At 40.2% G+C, this 14,146-nt stretch overlaps 1 protein-coding gene across 1 annotated transcript in view; it reads left to right on the top strand.

Annotated features, from left to right (window-relative positions):
• Positions 1 to 13,374, top strand: part of LOC140496105 (toll-like receptor 3) — a 33,323-nt gene extending 19,949 nt beyond the window's left edge. The window contains exons 4-5 of the mRNA XM_072595672.1: positions 2,693 to 4,533; positions 8,802 to 13,374. Coding sequence (XP_072451773.1) covers positions 2,693 to 4,533; positions 8,802 to 9,030 — 2,070 coding nt within the window. The 3' untranslated portion in view covers positions 9,031 to 13,374. The remainder of the gene's footprint in view (positions 1 to 2,692; positions 4,534 to 8,801) is intronic.
• Positions 13,375 to 14,146: the final 772 nt, after the last annotated feature.

Raw genomic sequence — 14,146 nt, forward strand, 5'->3', positions numbered from 1 at the left:
TAAACTCATCTGACCAACCAAGCATTTGTATCATAGCAAAGAGGTGGTGGAGGGAATAAAAGAAGATGATCTTGAGAGAAGAGAAAGACAAGATAGTTCAAGAGGGAGGAAAAGCAATGAATAGCAGAAGCAAGGATGAGGCAAAACTGAACTGAAAACAGATGTCTAACCACCTCTTCTCAACAGCTATAATGGATGGGCAATAAATTCTGGCTGAACCAGTGACCTTAAAGACTCCATGGAAGAATACATTCACACAGACCCCATGGAAGCTGCCAAAATAGAGTGCAGTCCAGCAGCTTTAAAAACAACGATAGGTTAATAGCAAAGTGGGGAGGAAAGACTGACAAATAGCACAGACAGATCGGGCTGAATGGCTTGTTCCTGTGTTGTAGATTGTGTGTATCTCTGAATACAAGGATACTCTGAGTTTTGCTCCTTTCTTAAAAAGAATGCATGGTAGCAATCTACGAAGAGCTTTTTTTTAAACAAGACCTTTGTTTATTAAGAACTCGTTAAGTCAAGAATGACTCTGGGCTGTGGTATATGAGGGATGGGAAGACATAAATTCTCAAATGCCAGAGAAGACATAACATTTGTGAGCTAATCCATTTTTTTGGCTTGTGACCCTCAAGTGTTCATATCATAGAATCACATGGAAATTTTAAATTTAAATTCATACTGCCATTTGTACAGTATCATCAAATCTTGGACTTCTCATTTTGAATTTGCCAGTGAAACACTAACAGCCTTTCTCAAAGTCTGATAGTCATAAAACATAAATGAGATACAAAGGAAGTGAGAATGTATGTGTCAGTAGGAATGGATTGCCTGGTCTTTACAAGCTGATAGCTGTGAATTAGGATGCATAATTTGGGCAGTCCAAGAAGCATGTTGAAACAACAAACCATAGCAGGGTTTTGGGAAAAACTAATGGCAATTTACACAGTAAGGAAAGGCAATTTACACAGTCTGAAAGGAAACAAAAAAAATCTCATTACCATTGACAATGAAACTTTGTTTTTCGTTAAAATAACATATTGCTGATGATCTGTAAATATATATTGCAGGACACAGTTTCAGCATATTTTCATCTCGCATCAAGGTATTTTTTTTTCCTCTTCCCCATATTTCCTGGCTCAAAGTATTGCTTTAGCTGGTTCACACTCCAGATGCTGTGTTTACAAGCTACCTTTAGAAGCCAACATCTTAAGTCTGATACAACAGAAAAGCTCCAGGAAAAAAGATAATAGTGAACTCATTGTCACCAATTGTCCTAAAAGTTTAATATGTATAGTCTTCCCCCTCTGTTCATTCTTAATCTGTGTTTCTCTTCATAATATGAAGTTTTAAATCCAAGTAGTGACTTAAATATTTATTTATATGAATTGAATTTTTTAAAACTAATTCATGATATGTGGGTCTCACAGGCTAGGCCAGCAATTATTAACCGTCCCTAATTGCCTTTGAGTAGGTATTAGAGAGCTACCTTCTTGAAGCTGAAAGAACTGCGTGTGCTGGAAATCAAAAACAAAAACAGAAGTTGCTGGAGAAGCTCGGCAGGTCTGAGCAAGGGTCACTTGACCCGAAACGTTAACTCTGATCTCTCACCATATATGCCGCTAGACCTGCTGAGCTTTTCCAGCAATTTCTGTTTTTGTACCGTCTTGAAGCACTGCTTTGGGGTGTAGGGGCACACACTGTTGTTAGTAAGGGACAATTCATGTTCCATTTATTAAGATTAGATTAGATTACTTACAGTGTGGAAACAGGCCCTTCGACCCAACAAGTCCACACCGACCCTCCGAAGAGCAACCCACCCAGACCCATTCCTCTACCTTTACCCCTTCACCTAACACTACGGGCAATTTAGCATGGCCAATTCACCTGACCTGCACATCTTTGGAGTGTGGGAGGAAACCGGAGCACCCGGAGGAAACCCAAGCAGACACGGGGAGAATGTGCAAACTCCACACAGACAGTTGCCTGAGGCGGGAATTGAACCCGGGTCTCCGGCGCTGTGAGGCAGCAGTGCTAACCACTGTGCCGCTGTGCCGCCCACTTCATTAAAATTTGTAATTTTTTTAGTAATCATATGATTAGTTTAGATTCCCCACAGCGTGGATACAGGCCCTTCGGCCCAAGAGGTCCGTACCGACCCTCCGAAGAGCAACCCGCCCCCCTCTGACTCATGCATCTAACACTATGGGCAATTTAGCATGGCCAATTCACCTGACCTGCACCTCTTTGGCATGTGGGAGGAAACCGGAGCACCCGGAGGAAACCCACGCAGACAATGTGCAAACTCCACACAGACAGTTGCCCAAAGCTGGAATTGAACCTTGGGACCCTGGTGCTGTGAGGCAGCAGTGCTAACCACTGTGCCACCCTCAACTGTTTTGAGACTAGCTTTACAGTCCAGTATTATTAATTCACTTTAAACACTGAAAATTGCTGTGGTGGTGTTTGAACCAATAAATCCAGGATAGCTTTGGATTCTCCCAAAATCTATTAGACACTGTCACTCCACCACCTTTTCCCTGTAATGATCCTAGTAAATCCATCAGCTCACTGATCCTCTGAATTATTAGCCATTACTAAGCCAGCATCTCCCCCTTGATATTTGCATTTGTGTGGCTCAAAAACCTGCAAATAGAAATAAACAATGTGTTTCTCTTTTGCTCTTTTCCAGTTTGAATTTGGTTGTTTCCACAAAATTGGAAGTTTACACAGGCTACTTTTGGACAATGTTGTTCTCCGTTCCACTCTTGCCAAGCAACTCTGTGCAGCATTGTCACAGACTGACATTGCTGAGCTTTTCCTGAGGAACACCCACCTGAAAATACAAAACTCTACTTTTGTTGAATTAAGCAAAACCAACTTGACAACTCTTGATCTGTCAAACAACAAGTTGACTACAGTGCAAGCTAATTCATTTCAGTGGCTGCACAGATTGGAATATCTTCAACTTGAAAACAACAGCATTCAACATGTCACCCCAAAAACATTTGCTGGACTGGAAAATTTGAGGTATTTGAACTTGAAGAAAGGCCTCAGCCAAGTAGAATCTCTCATTGATGATTACTCATTTCAGGAGTTGGGAAATCTAGTGGTACTCAATCTAGAAGACAATAATATTGCAAGTATAAGGGCACATACCTTCTCAGGCTTGAGAAGTCTGAAATATCTTAGCCTGTATAAGTCATCTATCGTTGATCTAAAAACTATCAGTAACAAAACTTTCGTGTCACTTGCAGAGTCTCCCCTTGTCAATTTAAATCTTACAAAAACAAAAATTTCAAAACTGCAGCCTGGAGCTTTTTCCTGGTTCAAGAAGCTGAAAAAGCTGGATATAGGTCTCAATTCCATCTCTCAGATGCTAACAGGAGAGGAGTTTCGAGGTCTAAGTGAGATAGAGGTGATATACCTGTCATATAACATGAAGTTGATTTTGTCTTCATCTTCCTTTATGCATGTCCCTTCTCTGAAAATCTTGATGCTCAGCAAATCAGCAATTGCCTCGTTGAATATTCAACCTTCGCCATTTGATTGCATTAAGAATCTCACTGTCCTCGACCTCAGCAACAATAATTTAGCCAATTTGGATAAGGATGTTTTCCGTGAGCTTCGGCAGCTTCAAGTTTTAAAGTTACAACACAATAACTTGGCACGGCTCTGGAAGAGTGTCAATCCTGGAGGTCCAGTTCTTTACCTAAGTGGTTTGAAAGAGCTTCAGATTCTGGATTTGCAATCCAATGGGCTCGATGAGCTCCCAGACAAAGCTTTTCAAGGATTGTATAAACTAAGTAATTTGGATTTAAGCATGAACAATTTGAACTTTCTTCCAGATGTTGTATTTAATGACTTGAAATCTCTCAAATCGCTTCATATACAGAAAAATCTGATTACATCTGTTGAAAAAGATGTTTTTAGCCAGTTATTTAGTAACCTAACGGTTCTCTATATGGGATTTAATCCTTTTGATTGTACTTGTGAAAGTATTTTCTGGTTTGTTACCTGGCTGAATAAGACCAATAGCAGCATCCCTGGTTTGAACACACAATACATGTGCAACACTCCACCAAGTTACCACAACCATTCTGTTGTAGCTTTTGACATATCTCCCTGCAAAGATGTTGCTCCTTTTAAAGATGCATTTGTCATTAGTAGCAGCATTATACTTCTTTTAATTTTTACTGTGTTTCTGATTCACTTTCGCGGATGGTGGCTAGAATTCTATTGGAACATTTCTGTCAACCGAATATTTGGGTTTAAGGAAATAGACCATCAGGAAGCTCAGTTTCAGTTTGATGCTTATATCATTCATGCCAAAAATGACATTAACTGGGTCAACAAATATTTGTTGCCTTTGGAGCAACAGGATCAAAAAACGATGTTCCAGTTTTGCTTGGAAGAAAGGGACTCTGAAGTTGGAATATCTGAGCTGGAATCCATTGTGAACAGTATAAGCCAGAGCAGAAAAATCATCTTTGTTATGACTCAAGAGCTTTTAAAGGATCCCTGGTGCAGAAGGTACGCTCACTTTAATTACATACTCACAAACTACTTTCAAAACTAAAAATAAAGCCAAAACTATGTTCACTGTAGAAAAGGACCATGTAGGCATTGAACTCAAGGAGGATGACTTTGAGATGCTTGAATGAATGAGCATTGACAGACAGAAAGTTTTAGCAGACTTAATAATATATAAGTCTCCAGGCCAGGAGGAGATGTATCCAAGACTGCTATGGGAGGCAAGGGGGGGGAGTTTGCAGAGCCTCTGACATTCATTTTAAACTTCTGTCTGGAAGACAGTTAATATGATACCATATTCAAGAATAGTGAAAAGAATAAGCCAGGAAACTGCAGGACAGTGAGTTCAGCATCGGTGGTAGAGACTCGATTGGAAAAAATTCTGAGGGACATTTGGAGAAGCAAGGATTAATCAACTGTTGTCAGTTGGCTTTGTAAAGGGGAGATCATCTCCAATAGATTTGATGGAATTTTCAGAGGGGCTGACTAGTGTAAAGGTAGTGCAGTTGTTGAAATCTACACGAACACCAGTAAGACTTTTGACAACACTTTGCATGGCAGGTTGGTTAAGAGGCTAGAAGCCCATTGGATCCAGGGCACTTGGCAAATTGGATCTAAAATTGGCTCAGCGGCAGGATGCCAAGGGTGATGGTTGAAGGGTGCTCTTGTCGCTGGAAGCCTGTATCGAGTGGAACACCACAGGGTTCAGTGCTGGCTCTTTTGCTGTTTGTTGTGTACAATAGCATAGGAAATCTAGACAAGAATGTGGGAGTCATGATCAGTGAGTTTGTAGATGACACAAAACTTGATGATATTGTAAATAGCAAAGTGGAAAGCATTAGAATATCGGATGATATGGACTGACTGATCTGCTGGGCTAAACAGTGGCAAAAGGAATTTAATACTGAAAAGTGTGAGGTGTTTCATTTTAGGAGGATTAACAAGACAGAAAAATGCATGTTGGATGGTCGGACCCTAGGAAGTACAGAAGTTTAAAAGGACCTTGGTGTATATGTCCATAGATCCTTGGAAACAGCAACTCAGATAAGGGAGATAGGGCATTTAAGAATGCATATGGATACTTGCTGTTATTAGTCAAAGCATTGAATAGAAGAACAAGGAGGTTTTGATGGAGCTGTATGTAACATGAGTTAGTGTAGAGCTGGAGGACTGTGTGCAATTTTGGTTACCACACTACAGACAGAATGTGCGTTAGAATGGGAGCAGAAGAGATTCATCAGGATGTTGCTAGGGCCAGAGCAATTCAGCAATTAAGGGAGACTGATAGGCTAGGTTTGTTTTCCTTCGTGTACAGAATGCTGATGGGGGGTATCTGATTGAAGTGTGTAAGTTCTGAGGGGCATAGACAGGGTAGGCAGGGAAAAATGTTTTCACTTAGTAGAGGGGTTAATAACCAGGGCATAAAGTTTTTAAGATAAAGAGCAAGAGGTTTAGAGAGGATTTGAAGAAACAATTTTTCACCGAGAGGTGGAACTCACTCTGTAAAATGGTAATACAACCAGGACCTCGAAGACATTTAAGAACAATTTGGATGATCACTTGAAACACCGTATCATCCAAGGTTGTGGGCCAGGTTCTGTAAAATGTGATTAGAATATGCAGGTGTTTAATGATCAACATGGACATGTTGGTTAGTAAGAGTGTAACCTGCAGAGTGTAGCAGTTTGATAAGTTTGGGAATTTCGAAATTAATCTCTTGCCTTAGAATCTAACTCCTAGTTCTTTGATAACATCAACTGATTAGCAAGCTTTAATTCTAAAAGGGAGACAGTTAAGTCTCTTTTGGAACTGTAGAGAGCAAAAGCAATCCCACTGAGTGATGCTGTTGTAGCATGGAAGGTCATTTGGAGTTATCAATTAATCTGGTTTGAACCAGTTCCTGAAACAGCTGAGGTAGAGTATAAAATAAGAGGTCTCCATGAGTTAGGTGAAGTAGGGAATGGAGGTTTTTCTTTTTTACTGCAGTCTTATTTAACAAACTACGTTCACAGATCAGCGAGGGCAGGAGCAGATAAAGGCCCAAGTGCTGGGAGGTATTAAGGGATTCACTGAAACAAAAGAGAATAGGGCCCCTCAAGGACCAAAGTGGACATATATGTGGAGAACTGCAGGAGATGGGCGAGGTACTCAATGAATATTTCTTCTCTATGTTTACCATGGAGAAAGACATGAAGGCTTGGGAACTTGCAGAAATTTGTAGTGATATCTTAGGGACAGTCCATTTCACAGTAGAGCAGGTGTTGGATGTATTAGAACGTATGAAGGTGGATAAATCTCCTGGTCCTGACCAGATATATCTAAGAACACTGCAAGAGGCCAGAAAATAAATTGTGGGGGCCTTGGGATCATCGTTAGACACACGTGAGGTCTCGAAGACTGGAGGGTATTGAATGTTGTGCCATTATTCAAGAAGGGCTGCAAAGAAAAGCCTGGAAACTATAGACTAGTAAGCTTAACGTTTGTGGTGGCTAAGTTACTTGAGAAAATTCTGAGGGACAAGATATACATGCATTTGGAAAGACAGGATTTGATTAGGAGTCATCAGCTTGGCTTTTTGAGTAGGGGATCATATCTCTCAAATTTGTTAGAATTCTTTGATAAAGTGACCAGAAAGTTTGAGAAGGGCAGGATGGTAGATGTAGTCATAGATGTATGAATTTCAGGAAGGCCTTTGATAAAGCTCCACATGGTAGGCTGGTTTGGAAAGTAAGATCGCTTGGAATCCAGGGTGAGCTGGCAAATTGGATACAGACTTTGCTTGATAGTAGGAAGCAGAGGGTAATAATGGAAGGATACTTGTCGGACTAGAGGTCTGAGACTAGTGGAGTGCCTCAGTGTCCAGTGCTGGGCCCATTACAGTTTGTTGGATTAATAATTTGGATGAGAATGTACAAGGCATGATGAGTAAGTTTGCTGATGTCACTAAAATAGACGGCATCATGGACAGTGTGGAAGGTTGTCAGAAATTGCAGCAGGACCTTGATCAGCTGGGGAAGTGGGCCGAGAAATGGCAAATGGAGTTTAAATAGATAGGTGTGAGGTCTTACATTTTGGAAAGTCAAATCAAGGTAGCAGTTTCATGGTGAATGTAGAGGCTTACGGAGTGTAATGGAACAGGGGGATCTTGGTGTTTAGGTTCACAGTTCCCTGAAAGTGGAGTCACAGGTAGACAGGACAGTGAAGAAGGCTTTTGGCACACTGGCCTTCATCAGTTTAGATATTGAGTATAGAAATCGGGAAGTTCTGTTGCAGTTGTACAGGACATTGGTGAGGCCACACTTGGAGTATTGTGTTCAGTTTTGGTCACCTTGTTATAGGAAGGATGTCATTAAACTGGAAAGAGTGCAGAAGAAATTTACAAGGATGTTGCCTGGACTCAACAGTCTGAGTTATGGAGAGAGGTTGGACAAGCGAGGACATTTTTCTTTAGCGTGTAGGAGATTGAGGGGGTACCTGATAGAGGTATATAAGATCATGAGAGACATGGATAAGGTGAAAGCACCTCAGTCTTTTTCCCAGGGTTGGGCGATCAAGGACTAGAGAGTATCAGTTTAAGGTTGGGGGGGAATGAATAAAAGGGAACCTGAGGGGCAACTTTTTTACACAGAAGGTGGTACGCATTTGGAATAAGCTGCCAGTTAAAGTGGTTAAAGCAGGTACATTAACAACATTTAAAAGGCATTTGGACAAACACATGAATAGGAAAGGATTAGAAGGATATGGGCCAAATGTAGGGTTAGCGTGGATGGATATTCTAGTTGGCATGGACCAGTTTGGACGAAACTGCCTGTCTCCGTGCTCTAGGACACCAGAGATAAATAAAAGTCAGAATAAGAGACTAAAATTAGGGTAGAGTGTGTATCTTTAGGATTAAGTCATTAGAAAAGTTAGCAAGTAGGATTAAGTTGAAGTTTAAATAATGGAAAATGAAATTAGTGCAGATTTAAAGTCACTTTTGTAAGTTTAAACTCAATAGACCAAAGGGCATTCTCTGAACTTGGTGATTCTACAATGGACTGAAGAGCCTGTTTCCATGCTGAATAAAGTCTGTATAATGGTGCAAGGCTATTTAGCCCAACACGTTCTTGCTGGTATCTTGTGATCCATTTGTACTGCCTCCCACCCACTAACATTGGCTGCGTTAAATGTCATTTTCATGATTTGGGGACAAGAGTTAACAGGAAAAATATTTATGCCCTATGTCCAATGTTGCCTTCTGCCTAATTCAACCACTTTTCTGATTTCAGATTCAAGGTACATCAGGCAATGCAGCAAGTCATTCAGCAAAGCCGAGATTCCATCATTTTGATATTTTTACAAGATATCCCTGATTATAAATTACACCAAATGCTCTGCCTCCGAAGGGGAATGTTCAAATCGCACTGTATTCTAACCTGGCCTGCTCAGAGTGAGCGAATTCCTGCCTTTCACCAGAAACTTAAGGTCGCACTTGGTTCAACTAATCGAGTCCAATAGGCTTACATCTACTCACTGTCTGCACTTAGTACTCCTCAGTCTAATACAAGGTTAAAATATAAAAAGGGAAATTTTGAGGCAAAAATCAGCAACAAATTCTGAACAGAATTATGAAGTGCTCTCCTTTTGTGCTCTACCCATACCTCGTGTCACTCCTTCACATTTTCCCTGAAACCCTGCAAATCTTTTCTTTCAGATAATGATCTTGTTCTCCTTTGAAAGCCACAATTGAAACTATGTCCACCAGACTTTCAGGCTTTCAACAGCTTAACTCTCCGTAGCGTAGAAACATTTTCCCTTGTGTTACTGTTGTCTCTTTTGCCAGTCACCTTAAATCGGTGCCTTCTAATTCTTGGTCCTTTCACCACTGGAAACAGTTTCTTCTGACCTGCGTTGTCTAAATCCCTCTCGTGACCTTGAGCACGTTTGCGAAATCACCTGTTACCTTTCTTCAAGGAGAAAAGCCTCAGGTTCTCCAATCAATCCACATAATTGGACGGCATGGTGGCTCAGTGGTTAGTACTGCTACCTCATAGTGCCAGGGACCTGGGTTCGATTCCAGCATTGGGCGACTGTCTGTGTAGAGTTTGCACATTCTCCCCGTGTCTGTGTGGGGTTTCTCTGGGTATTGTGGTTTCCTCCCACAGTCCAAAGATGTGCAGGTCAGGTGAATTGGCCATGCTAAATTGCCCATCGTGTTAGATGTGCTAGGCAGAGGGAAATGGGTCTGGGTGGGTTACTCTTCAGAGGATCAGTGAGGACTTGTTCGGCCGAAGGGCCTGTTTCCACATTGTAGGGAATGGAATCTATTCTACAACTGAAGTTCCTCAGCCCTGGAACAACTCTTGTGAATCTTTTTGGCACTCTCTCTCATGCCTTCACATCAAATGCCAAAAACATTAGGGAATTATTTTCGAGAAACTGTGAGGGGAAGGAAATGTGGAATCATCATCAAATGCAGCTAAATGAGTTAAACCAAAGACTGAGAAAAAAAGTTTTATAACTATGCTTGGAGTGTGCTATAGACTCCAAAACAATCTTTTGTCAGGCAGATCTCCGCAAAAACAACAGGGCAGTAATAACTTAGGCTAAGAGCTTTAGAGGGGATTGAGGGGGATTCTTTTTTCACGTTGAGGTTGGTTGGGACTGAAACACAATTGCTGAAAAAATGATGGAGATGGGAACCACTCAACATTACAATATGTTCCGAGATGTGCACTTTAAGTATTGTAACTTGCAGACCAAGAGCTGAAAAGTGGAATTAGAATTGTTGGTTGCTGAGAACGCAATTGGACAAAGGGTCTCTTTCTAAGATACAAAGCCTTAACAAATTCTCTATTCAAACTTGAATTACTGTTGTCTTGTCTTTGACAAAGCAACAATGAAACTGATAAAACAATGAACCTGGAAAAGATGGTAGTGAGCTGCCTTCATGAACTGCTGTCGTTCATGTGCTGCCAGGAGACCCCACAATGCCCTGAGGAAGGCAATTCCAGGATTTTGATCTGGCAACACGAAAGGAATAGTGATTCTTTTTCCACGTCAGGATGTGAATGGCTTGGAGGGGAACTTGTTGAAGTGGTGGTGTTCCCATGAGTCTTCGCGTTTTTCTTTCTAATTGGTAGAAATTGAGAGTTTGGAAGGTGCTGTCTGAGAAGCTGTGGTAAGTTACTGCAGTTTCATTAGATGATACACACTGTGGCTACATTGTCAAGGTGGCATCAGTTAAGTGGGCTGCTTTGTCCTGGATGGTGTCACGCTTCTTGTCATTCCTTCAGTGTCACTGAGTGAAAATCCTGGAATTCCCTCCCTTAGGATATTGTGGGTCTACCTGCAGCAATCGAAATACCGCGGTTCAAGAAGGCAGCTCACCATCACCTTTTCAAGTGCAACTGGGGATGGGCAATAAATTCTGGCGAGGCCATCAATGCCCATAGCTCATGAATGATTTTATATTTAATGTTATGATTGTGTCTTATATCATATCTAAAATGGTCCTTTTATTCTCCAGATGTATAAACTTATGCGATATTCTTTGATCTGTCTAATATATCTTCAGTACAATATTTTATAAGTTTGTGTAAATTTATAAGGTACCCAGTTGCAGTATTTTTGACTTTAATGCTTTTAAACAGTATGACAGGAAATTGATTGGTGGAAGGCTCAGCACTGGTAATGTCATAGAAAGTCAAAAGGATGGTGTAGTATTTCTTGGAGATGAAGGACATAAGTGTTTCTTGTAAGTAGCACAGTAGGCTTTAGAGTAGTGTGATCATTTTCAGATGAGTTTCTTTTGTATCCACTGTTGAAAACCAGCAAGGCCAAGTTAATTTGAAATAATACTTATATGAAGAAGCCATTTCATACTCTGCATTGTATAATCACTAATGCATTGGGGTTATTACCTAATTAAGCAACCAATCAGAAACAGATGATTGACCAAACAGCATACCTTAATTAAGTTGTAATTGAAGAATTAGTAATTAATCAAGTAGTTGTAATGATTAAGCTTCAGCTTAACATGCTCTTAATCAAGCATCAAAATCCAACACTATGTGTTAAACTCAGCATTATTTTTAGCCTGGAAAATTCAAAAATGGGAACAATAGACATTTACACAAAACCCGATCAGACAAAGAAAACGTAAAAGAAATATTGTCCTACTGGCTACACAGCCAACAAGCATCAATTAAAACAAACCAACAGATAAAATAAAAACTGCAGGAATTGCAAATCAGAAACAAAAACAAAAATTGCTGGAAAAGCTCAGCAGGTCTGGCAGCATCTGTGAGAAAAATCAGAGTTAATGTTTCGGGTCAAGTGAACATGTGCATTTAAGCCAGAGTCCTAAAGCTTAAGATTAGGGCTCTAGAAATCTTAAGATTTCCGACTTTTTAAAATCTATTTGTTGGCAAACTAGCAGATAATGTTAGTTACTATATGTCAATCAAAAAATATGAAGAAGGATATAAAAATGCCCATTTTCTGTTATAACAGCATACTTATAGACTGATCAGGTACAAATGTTTAAAATTTCACAGTACAGGGTAGATATATGGACACAAGAATCTTGATATCATTATGGATAAAGTAGCTTACTTGACAGGCATCTCATCCACCATTTCAAGCATGCATTCCCTCCATTACCAATGCATAGTCACAATGGTGTGTAGCTTCTTCAAGATGCACTGCAGAAATTCACCAAGGCTTCTCCAACTGCATCTTCTAAACCCACAACCTCTACTACCTATGCAAACTTGGATAACAGATGCATGGGAGCACCATTATATGTATATTCCCCTCCAAGCCATTCATCATCTTAACTTGGAATTTATTGCCACTCTTTCACTGTCACTAGGTCAAATTTCTTCCAATCAGAACTGTGGCTCTATCCACATGAACTGTAGCTGTTTGAGGAGTTATCTCAGTGCTGCATTCACAAGGGATATTAGAGATGAGGCCAGCCAGTAACACCCACTTCACACGAATAAATAAAACAAAAACTACATGAATGGCCAAAAATTATTTCTTTTTGCTTTCACAGGGGAGGCAGGGGTCTTTAAGCATGATTAACTCCCTTATCCAGCAAGAAAGCTTGCCAGATCAAGCACCAGCTGATTGGCAGGCTCTCGCTGCCCACACACACAACCCTGTCAATCAGAGACCACTGCAGAGGAATGTCAGAGGGTATAGGCTGCTTAACTATGAAAACCAGGAGGAGTAAGAAGGTTCTTATTTTGAGGATTGCATAACTTCCTTGGAGTGGAAGGAGAGGATATTCGGAGTTCAGGGAAAGTGTGTGGCTGTCTTCTGCCATTTTCTTATCTTCCCTATCCCACCACTGAAAGGCAGACCATCTTGTCAGGAAAGTAGCCACTTCTTCCACTTGTTGGGAAGACAGGTGATTGGGCCGGTGGTCAGCGAAGAATCTTATGTGGTCATTGATGAGCTCAATGGCCACTATGTGGAGGCAGGTTGGGAAGGACCTTTCCACCCACACAATTGCTGAGAAGCCAGGTATCTCTCTCTTCACCTGCATCCGCCATTTTTCCCACCACTTCAAGGGAAAATGCTGTCCTTTATTTCAGTTTAGATGGATAAAAGAAAGTTATTGTAAAATGGGAATAAGGCGGGTTTTTAAAAATGTATTCTTTGTTCTATTTATTCTTTCATGGTATGTGAGTGAAAAATGAACTGTCCCCCTAGTTTCTATAAGTATCGGGGTGTATAAGTAAAGGAGGGTTTAGGCCATTTAAACAAAAGTGGAAACATGTTAAACCTGTACTTTCAAGTTTTTGTCACAAACTTTGAATTTGAAAAAATGTATCGACATTACTAAAATTAAAACACATTTGAAACGTTCCATCTGTGCCTGTTGCTTATTTGTTGGATTTGTTCAATGGAGAAAATATGCAAATAATTTATTGTCAAATAAACCTTTTGAACAAAACTATCCTCTTTTTTGCAACAAAGGAAAAATACATTTTTGATAGTTAAGATTTTTTAAAAATTAGATTTGACTATTAAAGCCTTGGAGGAAAGGTGAGGGGATGGTGCAATTTAGTTTATTGTATGGTGAAAACAGAAACTAACTAAAGAAGAAATACTTTCAGAACACAATGTTGTGGTATGCCGTTCCCAGAAACAGTGATCTCTGTATGCACAGAACACAACTAGTAATCTCTGCGCGATTGTGCAGAACACAAGAAACCATCTTTCATCCAGACTATAAACACTGCTGTATATGTTGTTCAGGGAGAGACGGTGTGGTCAAGTCTTGCGATTACGGTCAGAATCGCGCTGACCCTCCCAAAAGCTTTTGATTTAATAAATTTGACTTGCTTATAAATTTGAGTTTTATTATTGATTGAGAACTTGAGTTCCAAAGTAGTATTAAAAGGATTTTTGGTTTTAGTTCTTCAAAGGTGACACTTGATTTTAACAGGTCAGAAACATTTCAGTACAGCTTACAGAGAGATGGAGAGAATTATGTCTGGTGAATATGCAGAAAGTCATTGAAAGAAAATGCTTGTATATGTAGCTCTGAATACAAAGCTCCAAAACTAATCATGCAGTCCATCATCTTAGAGCAAAGAAGCTTTTAAATACTTTTCAG

This window comes from Chiloscyllium punctatum, chromosome 2 (assembly GCF_047496795.1).
Source record: "Chiloscyllium punctatum isolate Juve2018m chromosome 2, sChiPun1.3, whole genome shotgun sequence".
NCBI classification, from domain to species: domain Eukaryota; kingdom Metazoa; phylum Chordata; class Chondrichthyes; order Orectolobiformes; family Hemiscylliidae; genus Chiloscyllium; species Chiloscyllium punctatum.